At 35.6% G+C, this 10,836-nt stretch overlaps 1 protein-coding gene and 1 long non-coding RNA gene across 2 annotated transcripts; one reads left to right on the top strand and one right to left on the bottom strand.

The window, feature by feature from the left end:
• Positions 1-3,079: 3,079 nt before the first annotated feature.
• On the top strand, positions 3,080-5,676 carry LOC126913809 (uncharacterized). Its single transcript, XR_007709396.1, has 4 exons — positions 3,080-3,626; positions 3,782-4,105; positions 4,322-4,681; positions 4,736-5,676. It is a non-coding gene; the product is annotated as an uncharacterized LOC126913809 (long non-coding RNA).
• A 2,567-nt stretch (positions 5,677-8,243) lies between these two features.
• LOC126929023 (katanin p60 ATPase-containing subunit A-like 2) lies at positions 8,244-10,411 on the bottom strand. Its single transcript, XM_050745014.1, has 6 exons — positions 10,269-10,411; positions 9,909-10,158; positions 9,557-9,725; positions 9,387-9,499; positions 8,988-9,190; positions 8,244-8,830 (listed from the first exon to the last, which is right to left on the bottom strand). The coding sequence occupies exons 1-6, from the start codon at positions 10,352-10,354 to the stop codon at positions 8,446-8,448; spliced, it is 1,206 nt and encodes a 401-aa protein (XP_050600971.1). The 5' UTR covers positions 10,355-10,411; the 3' UTR covers positions 8,244-8,445.
• Between the last annotated feature and the right edge of the window lie 425 nt (positions 10,412-10,836).

The raw sequence follows: 10,836 nt of genomic DNA, 5'->3' as shown, positions 1-10,836 counted from the left end.
CTACAATAATGACCGTTTTCACAAATATCTCGTCAGCTCGTCCCCCACAGCCGACTCCAACTACTCACTATGGAAGGCCTCCAGGAAACTCACGCGCCTCCCACAAATAATACCTCCAATCCGCCGTCCGCAGGGTGGATGGGCGCGTAGCCCTATAGAAAAAGCCAACCTATTTGCCAAACACTTGACTGAAGTATTCCAACCCCATTCCTCCATAGCTGCAGCGGACGTTACCGAATATCTGCACACTCCCTTCCAAATGTCCCCTCCTATTGAACCCTTCACTTCTTCAGAGATCATAGAAGCAATCAGTCGCCTAAACCCCAAGAAAGCAGCAGGTCACGACCTAATAGACAATAAAGCAATCAAGGAACTTCCCATAAAAGGGATTGCACTCATCGCATCAATCTTTAACGCTATCTTCCGCATTGAATACTATCCTCAGGCGTGGAAAATCTCACTGATCACCCTCATCCCTAAACCCGGTAAACCAATATATGAAACCAGCTCCTATCGCCCAATCAGTCTTTTACCTACACTGTCTAAACTATTCGAGAGGATGCTCACGAATCGTCTCCTTCCACTCCTAGAAGAATTGAAAACACTCCCAGATCACCAATTCGGCTTCCGAAAACAACACTCAACAGTAGAGCAAATCCACCGCATAACCCACATGATCAGCCAAACCCTTGAAAAGAAAAAATACTGCTCAGCGGTATTCCTAGACATCCAACAGGCATTCGACAAAGTATGGCATGAAGGGCTACTCTACAAGCTTAAAAAGATCCTACCCCACCCATACTACACCATCTTAAAATCCTACCTAACCAACAGACAATTCATAGTTAAATGCCTAGGCGCCACTTCCGCAACATTCCCAATAGAATCCGACATACCCCAAGGTAGTGTCCTCGGACCCCTACTGTTCTCCATCTACACTGCCGACTTACCTATATCAAACGAGGTAACAATAGCAACATTTGCCGACGACACAGCACTATTAGCTACCCACGCAGACCCGGCAATTGCCTCATCCACTCTCCAGCGAAGTCTCGACTCCATGGAAAAGTGGTTCGAAAAATGAGGCTTCAAAATAAACGAAAAAAATCCTCTCATGTAACCTTCACGCTCCGAAAACAAACCTGCCCCCAGGTCACCATTAACAACACAATAATCCCAAGCAAGGACTCCGTAAGATACCTGGGCATGACCCTGGACAGGAGGCTAACTTGGAAAAAACATATCTCAGAAAAAACAAAGCAACTAAAGGAAAAACTAAGAAAATTCTATTGGCTCACGGGCCGACGCTCCAAGCTAAACATACAGAACAAAATAACCCTCTACAAGGCCGTAATAAAACCTGTCTGGACCTACGGAATCCAACTATGGGGAACAGCAAGTAATTCCAACATTGAAATACTCCAACGCTTCCAATCGAAAACGCTAAGATCCCTATCAAATGCACCCTGGTATCTTACCAACGAAACAATCCACCGTGACCTCAAGATACCTACAGTCAAAGATGAAATACACAAGTCCAGAAGCAGATATGACACAAGAGTCAACAACCACCACAACCCACTAGTCACCCAACTACTGGACACGACGGACCGATCTACATTTATCATATTTTATATAAAATTAGAAGGGACCTTTAAAAAATTGCATGCAACAACACACTTACAGGTACTCTTGAATTAGTTTTTCTACATGTCTGATTATGTCTTTATATGTGTATGTCAATTCAAATTTATTTTCTTAAAAGTCCCTTAATGAAAAACTAACACTTCATACTAACTTAGAACTTTTGAGTTCTTAGAATATTCTGATTTAGTCACTGGCTGTACCATAAATTCATTTACAGATATTATATTTCCACCAAGAGCTAGGTTTATTATGAGCCTTCCTGCATCATCATCGAATCCTTCTATTTGACCATAATTATTACCTTGTTTTCCAGCTATAATTTTCACAAATGTTCCTTTCTCGATTTTAACTTCTTCCTCTTCTTTTTTGGAATCTGTATTTTTCTTCTGCAATGCTACTTTGTCTGCTCCAAGACCCATACCTTTTGGTCGTAATTCTGGTATGACAGCTGCTACTAATCTGTAATAGTTAGAATAAACGATTGTGAAATAAAAAATGATGTTCTCTGTTTACTTTCCAATAAGTGATGTATTAAACACATATAATTAATTTAATCTAGAATAAAATTCATACTTTTCATTTCAACCAATTCCCTTTCATGGTTGCCATCCCATTCCCTGTAACATTGCTACACCAAAAGCATCAATAGGAATTTTTTCATAATCTTGTAACGTAGACTGAAGAATAAAAAACAATATTTATAATATGCAAATGTAATACATCTGTGCATTGCACATCAATATGTTGATAACGTACCTGTTCTTTGCCTCTTAATGATTCATCTTCTACTAAAGGTAAAGTTAAATCATTTGTTTTAGTTTCATGTTCATTCTTTGACTTAAGTTCCTCAATGATTTCTTCCGCCGCTTGCTCTTCTAAAGTAACAACTTTATTTTCACTATCTTCAACTGGCTCTTTCTTTATTGATATTATTGGCGATGTTTTTCCATTAGATAGCTTTGATTTTGCCTCGTTAACACTAGCGTCTCCTACCTTTTCCTTATCTGCCTTCGGAAGGAAAATGTCTGCATCTATTTTATTAACAATTCTATCATGCCAGGTTTTTGAACCTAGTAATGGAATAATTAGAGATTCATCTTTTCTTTCTTCCTCATTGAAATAAAAAATTGTTTTCAAATATATATATTCCGCTATTGGTGATTTTTATAGGTTAGGTTGAGGTTATATGTTTCTTGATTATAAATTTTACTTTTTGAACTCACCCTATTACTTTAATACCTTTTTCATTAAGGCATTCAATGTAATCAACTTTCTTTTTTTCTTGTGGAATAGCATTTTTTCTTAATAGATTTCTTAATAGATTTTGCAAAACCGAAGGAAATCTTCTTTCCTTCTTCTGCTGGTTTGTTTGTTATTTTAACACTGACTTATAGATCAATACACATGTATATACTAGACATAAAGATTGATGTCACTTGAAACTATGTGCATGAATCTAATATCTTATTATACTTTATTAATCTACTCACAATTACTTGCACATTACTAAAATTTCATTCCGACAATATATCAAGCGCCTGAATAAGTGACATTAAAGTAAACATATATGAGAGAGGAAATAAGAAGAACTGACGCCTATGGTTTTCTATGTTACAGAGCTAGTGCTGCACCATACGGCCAAATGCCGAAAGTGGCTAGGATATCCCAGAGAGAGTAGTGCTGCACCATGCAGTCAAATGCCGAAGGTGGCTTATGCTAGTATATATCTGTCTATACGTTTCAATCAGAAAATCGATATTATGTGTTCATGTGAAAGTTCACATTTCCTTAGGAGCTGTATTTTGATAGATTTAAGCTTCTAATGGAGCATTTTAAACGTATAGAGTATACTATGAAGTAGAGTGCGGATCATTTTATATTCATAGAAAATTTGAATGTATGGAAATGTACAAAATGCTCATGATATGCAAAAATATGCAAAATATTCAAAGTAAACCAATCATCAAAAAGTTTAAAAGGTGAAACAAATTTCTTTAATAACACCTAGATTAATTTTTATTTGTTAACGATCTACATTCTACTACGCTTTTAATTCTACCCTAGTTTATGCACCATAGCGCATGACAGCGCTATTATGTCCTTTACAATTTATTCAAGATCATTCTATTTTCAGATCAGACTCTCTATTTTTCTTTTTGCATCCTGCAAATTACCGTATAGTGATGTAAAACGAAAGCTATTGCTCGTTAAAATTTGACGTACTTTTGTTTTCATGAAAATATACATATGTTGAATTAAATAAACTAAACTATTGATAATCACATTGAAAGTATATATATTTATATATAACTTAGATTTCACAGATTTGGATTCGATATTGAAGTACTTCTTATGTATTAACGAAGAAGATAAAACATACTAATACAAGCATAATTCAACTGAGCGATTATGATAATGTTAATGCGCATCTCCGAACGTGCAGAGGATAAATGAGCAGGTAAGTTGCTCCCATCACTTTCTCCTTTGTTTCATGCAACTGTAACTCTTAGAATGTAATGTATAAATGTATATAACTATCCTTAACCGCATTGACGAAATGATGATAGACACAATTACTTGTTTGTCAGTTGAAGATCTTTTCTTTCCTCTTACTACATATTTATGTACTCTTAACTTGTCTTTTTAGCAATACTATCGCTCGTTTGTTCTACAGTTTTCAGAATTCTACCTTTTAGCGTTCTACACACGATCGGAGCGTAAATGTGCCCGTAGTCTGCCTGTTCCTATAAGCTACTTTAAACGATCATCTTTGATTGTGTTGGCTCGTAGATCATAGAGGAAGCCATTTACCTATCTTTCGGAACAAGAACTACAGTTAAAAACAGCGACCAATTGAGAACGGTAGTTAAGTCCGCGAGTAGAGGGGTGAGCGTGTTTTAGCGGCGACAACAGCACACGGTATGCAGATACGAAGCCGGGGTAAACCGGCAAGCCGTAGTTCACGGACCGTAGTAAGCGTGGTAACTCTGAACAGTCAACGACATTTGAAAGCCGGCCGCGCTCTGGAATTCAGGTAAATTTACCTCTTTTTCGTCTTAAATTTTCATTGACATTTCTCTGCTTATAGATTATTATACGGTTAGAAATGACATATTTTTGGAGATATCGAGGAATGGTACTTTTAAGTAATTTTGATTTTCATCACTCATAAATTGAACCGAGGAAATTCCATCAATTTATTTACCGGCTGTTAAAAAGTTTTAATGAAATGGGACAAATGGTAATTAGTTGCGAAAATAAGGACAGTTGTGCCAGAGTTACAGTGTTTGCCTTTAATTTCAATTAACTGTACAGCCTGAACGTGGAGATTTTGTTCCTATGTAAATGATGAGATATACGACACACTGGACTGGTTTCTCGATAGTTAACATCTAAATGGTTAAATTAGGGAATGCTTTAACAAAGTTGATTCAAACATTTGATGAAAAACCCATAATTTACCTTTCTTAGAAATAGTCTTATACTCTTACATATCTTTTATACATTTTTCTTATATATAGAAATCTAACATTTATCAAATATGTGACAATTTCTGCTGCAATCAAACATCTTATTTACTCTACGTAATGAAGCTAAGTTTAATTAACTTTCCTCAGTATCTTACATCACCAGTCACGCTCTCGATCCCGCTAGCTAGGCAATAAATCATCAAAAGTCGAGTTACAATTACGTTCTTATCCTACTTCAGAGCCCCTCACCTATCCGTTATCCAATTTCCTCTTCGAAATCCCATCGTGAAACCGACAATTAACTACTGTTCATCAGCATACGTACAGTTGACGGAATCGACATAATGAGACAGCGGAGTTAAATGTTAAAAAGTTTGCATATTTTATAATTTGAATGGCGTAAGGGAAAATAAGATGTTTGATTCGCCTAAGATCGTTTCATCCTGTATGGCACCAACATTTCATAAAATATTATATAACACAATTTGGAAAACAGGGTTGAGAATCATAGTGGTGTAAGTTAGGCCATTGCCAGTTTTCATCAAATAATCTTCTGTGTTTATTACCGTAAAAATAGATTACATCTGTTCAAACCGTGGAAACAGAAATGGTAGAGAATAAAGTTACGACTTAATCGGTTCTGAAACCAAAGGGAAGATATGTTTTAGAGTAAAAATGAATTCAAACATTCGGAATTACGACTTAAACCACTACGACATTGAATTTGTCGTATGAAACCTACGCGTTGGGGAACGTGTTGAGGATGTCCCGAAACGTAGTTACAAATTAAGACAGGTCCGCGAGGCTAACTGTAAAAGAGCGAGCGTAACTGTGCGGAGTCGATGTTAACGGAGAAGATCTTCCTGCCGAAGATTTGTTCCGCTATGTCTAGACGTTCTATCCTTTGTTTCCTCGTTGCATTTTTTTACTTTCATTTTATCGCCACGAACAATGTTGCTCGTCGTGCTCTTAACCGTGCAACAGTCGGACAAAAACCCGTTCTACCTCGTATATAGCGTTCTGTTCGACACGGCCCACGAACTTACGGACAGATTTTTCGCGATTAAAAGAACAAGATAAGACAATTTCACGGTGATCTCATTGTTGTATATGTATACGGAAGTCCCATGGTTGTCGAAGTTTGTGCAGTAATTCTTCTTTCTCTTTCTCTTTTAATTATCGTTTTTTGCAGAAGAATGACCGTGGTGTAGAACATGATTGATGTTGATGGTGTAGTAATGGGCGGTGATGCTTCAAACGTATATAATACACTTGAGTTGTATCAAGCATGTTTTTACAACTTTGAGTCGGTTTTACGTGTTCTCATGTTATTGTAACGATTAAGTTACCATAAATATAGCAGTTTTCCCAATGGATCCACGCGTCGAGAGAAGCCATATCACGTAAAACATACATTTCCGTATAATGTTGTACAAATAACAGTCTAAGAAGAGTAAACACTCTTTATTACGATCATACATGTATATTGAAAATATAGCGATCGTTGCAACGTTATGAAAAATTATTGCAATGAAAAATTTTGACGGTGGATACGTATCGTTAGCAGATGATTCACAAGTTTCGAATCGTCTGACGGTACTGGTGCGTTGAACTTTCAGTGGTTGCGCGCGTACGCGTGTCGAGTCGAATTCTAGTTCGATTTCGCTATGGTAAATGTAATCGAGTGAACAATCGCGCTACCGGGTCTACGCGTATTCCGGAACTCGGCGCATAATGCCGCGGAAACGGGCATTACAGGTCATTCAGAAGTTACGTCTCATAAATTAAAATACATAGAAGAATGGCAATTACATTCTCCTTTTTATTATTTATATTCTATTATTAGAACACGTATCATTTTTCAAAATTTTCCTTGCAATCTACAATTGTTTATGTTATCTTCCTATTGATCATCGACTTTGTCATTTGCATGTCTCATTTTCCTCGTGTTCGGCATTTCAATATCAGGGAACGAATTTGTATCTTCTACATGAAATCATCTCTTTAATTTCAGATAGACGAATATGCGGCTGCTTCTGTTCCAAATATCTCCGTTACTGTGCCTGTTGACGGAAATCGGCGCGGCTGGGATCGGTAAAGCATGGCAGATCCTGCCATACGCGACCGATTCCTGGAATCACCCATCATGGCCACGGCTCGACTCTTCCGCGTTCGAAGTTCGCAGCGTGAGCGGGATTGGTCATCTCAATCCCTTGTTTAATTGTTGATTTTTTTAAATCTTTGTTTATTAATTCCAGATTTTTTACATATTTTTTTTTTACATGATTTTCTTCCAGAATAAACGCTGAATTCTGATTGTAGGGTGGTACAGGCAAAAGTACCGATACGCGACGGTACGACATAGCCATGCATTATTACATTTTTTTTCTTTTTTTTTTTTTTAAGATTATTATTGTAACTTAAATTTAAGCCGCTGTTACGCTGTGCTTATGTGCGATATTTTAATTTATGTCCTGAAAGCCTGGACGCAAAAACAGGACAGTTCGTTAGCGTAGGAGGGAACTTCTTCGTTAGACTGAACTCTGTTGATTGACTATTGAAAGCGCAAAGCGTAATAAGTTATAGTAATTCTTTTGCACGAGATTAAATAATTCAAGAGCGTTATTTTTTAGTATTGATTATTGTTTATTTTAAACATTGAAATTTACAATAAACATTTAGAATTTACAACAGAATTTGGCTAATAATTCAGTTGTATGAGAAAAATTTCAAGACAATTATCGATACATAATCCGACATCGCATTTTCTGCATTCTCTTATTTTTCTCACAAACAACACATTTTCTTCTCGATAATTAGATGCGACTGTCCTCGAAACAGGTAGACAATTATAACGAGACATTATTGGCATTTGCTTACTGCCGTTACTAAGGAATACATTCATATTTATCTCACATAAATGTAATAGTATTACTTCTACTTGATCGGAAAAATCGACAAACGCGTATATCTGTCCTTAGGCCATGCGGAATACTTGCAAAAAACGCATATATGTGTTCTGAGTCTACACCCATAGCTTTCGCCCGGCGCATATACGCGCCCATACATGCGTTAATAAGATAAGAGGAAATAAAAGACAGATTATCGATAAAATACACTAACACATATGTAATACGTGGATATATTACCACTCAGATTACACATATTATATATTATAAGGGAATACGTATACCACGTATACATATATGTAGAACGAACATTTCAAACTTGTTTATAGCGCGTGCGCACACATACATGCACGCACACGAACAATTTTTCGAACGATAATTATATTAATGATATATATTATGATAACCATTTATATTTTTTAAAATATGTTCTTATGGCATACATATTTATTCCGCGCTTTATATCTATCCACATCCGTGACTGTAGGTGACATTGTTTTTAACAATTTTGCTATTATTTCATAATTCTTTAATTCATATTTCAAAGTCGTAACAGATGTTTCTTTTTTTTCAAGTTTTTCCCACATTGGACTTATTTCTAGCAGCCATGCTTGCTTACAAAGCAATTTTATATCCGCGCAAGAATATTTTTCAGTAGATTTTATTATGTGGTTTACAATATCCATATTCTCTAATAACTGGTTGCTAAGGTATAATTTGAACATATCGAGTCGAGTAACTTCATTTGGTAATGATACGTATATTTTCTTTTCGAGGCGTCTGTGTAAAGCTGCATCAATGTCCCTAATAATATATTTACAATAAATATTATTGTTCTGTTATATTAATAATAACGAAGGAATATTCCGAACAACACAATAATTAAGATTAAGATAATGAATAATTATGATATTAAGATATTTTCTACTTAGAAAACATTGAAATAGCGTGATATACATACCAAGGGCAATTAGTTGCAGCCAAAAGAACTACATTAGAATTTTCGTTAGATACTAATCCATCCAATCTAGAAAGAAGTTCTGATCTGAATCTCTTTGCAGGTTCAGACAATGTACAGTTTACTCCTTTATTTGTGCCTATCCAGTCAATCTCGTCGATAAAAATAATTGTAGGCGAATAATTATAGGCAAGTTCAAATAAAACCTGTTCAGTTTAACAAATGTATTTATTATTTATTAAATATTATATTCAAAATTCCTTAAATTCATTGTTTCATCACGAACGTAATATCATTTCGTTTTCCAAACAACTATTCTATTTATATATGAATGACGACAAATAAAAACAAATCTTTTTAAACCTAGAATCTCTTCTTCATAGACAAAGGAAATCAACTTACACGGATATACTTCTCGGAATCGCCTCTCCATTTGCTCACCAATGAGCTGGCCGTTATGTTAAAAAAGGTGCATTGGCATTCTGTTGCGACTGCCTTCGCCAACATCGTCTTCCCTATTTCGTAATTGATTGTAAACATGTACGGGAATGAAAGAAATACGAGTATCTTACCTGTACCAGGTGGTCCGTATAGCAGAATACCTTTCCAGGGAGAAAATGGGCCATTAAAAAAGATAGGGTACTTAAGGGGATACACAATGGCCTCCTTAATAGCAGATTTACATTCCTCTAGGCCTACAATGTTGTCCCAATATACATTTAATTTTGTCAGTATGATTTCCTGCGACAATACAAAGATGAAATGGCGCATAATCTCCGTATTAATTTCCGTAAGTGTTATGTAATTCGTTATTTAAAGCTTTACTGAAATCCCTGCGTCATTGATATACAGTGGATTGTTTATCGATAGGTATTTTATTTTTAAAAAGCTTTACAATACGTATATTAATCGAAAATAACTTACGCATGAAATGTCTTCAGCAATCTTCCGCAATTCCGGATTGTCTATATAAAGCTTCCGAGCCCGTTGCGATATCTTTGATTGCGTGGATTGTTCCATTGAGACGTTAAATAGCTCTTCTGATGAAGCTCCATCGCTTTCATTGGCGAAAATTGGTGTCACTGTCATTGCGAGATTAATATCATCCGTAGCGTCACCCGTCATCTTCTGTTGTACATTCCTCCCTTTCACAGACTCACTTCTCGTTTCTTTGCTAACAGATTTGACACGTTTTACTACTTCTTCGAAGATTGAATGATATTGTAATCGATACGTTGAATACGTTGAGAACGTTGAATAGTGTTAAATAATTTAAATTCTTACACTTTGTTCGCATTTGTCATTTCCCTCGTCTTTATTTCCTTTTCAGTTATTTTCTTGCACAATATAGGATATTTTTGGAATTTCATCTTGTAATAATTTTCATATTCTGTAAGAATAATTTCCAAATCGACGTTGTCGCAGACTCGATATTTCCGAGGTAGACGAGCTTCCCGGATTAATACATCGCTAATGTCTACATATCTAAAAAATATAATTTTTAATTCATTGAACAAATTTTATGCTATGAGTACACACTATACGATAATCATCAATTAACTGTTTTATTTCTAGGTAAGACAGACAAAAAGAATGTACTGTCTATTTATTATTATATAAATCCTCGGCGATAATATTTTGCCTTCTGCTTTTTAATTTCCAATTTTTAAAGTTTGAATTTATATATATTTTCATTTATAACTAGTTAATCTACGTTATCGATTGAGTTATTCTATAACTACTGAGTTACCGATGTCGATTTTCAAATTTTGGTTCCTTCCCCTCTTTCCGCACTAATTTCTATTTCGATTGGTCACCGATATTATTCGAAAAAATTGCAACTAAGAAGATA

Source organism: Bombus affinis, chromosome 2 (assembly GCF_024516045.1).
Source record: "Bombus affinis isolate iyBomAffi1 chromosome 2, iyBomAffi1.2, whole genome shotgun sequence".
NCBI lineage: Eukaryota > Metazoa > Arthropoda > Insecta > Hymenoptera > Apidae > Bombus > Bombus affinis.
The sequence above is the reverse complement of the archived record's forward strand: the minus strand, read 5'-3'. Positions and strand labels throughout refer to the sequence as shown.

Bases quoted from the DNA above. Each gene is read 5' to 3' on its own strand.
- LOC126929023 (XM_050745014.1), bottom strand. From the start codon at position 10,354: ATGAAATTCCAAAAATATCCTATATTGTGCAAGAAAATAACTGAAAAG. The intron at 9,726-9,908 runs GTAAGTTATTTT...GTATTGTCGCAG, and splicing joins TTGCTGAAGACATTTCATGC to GAAATCATACTGACAAAATT. The intron at 8,831-8,987 runs GTATGTATATCA...ATATATTATTAG, and splicing joins GCTGCAACTAATTGCCCTTG to GGACATTGATGCAGCTTTAC.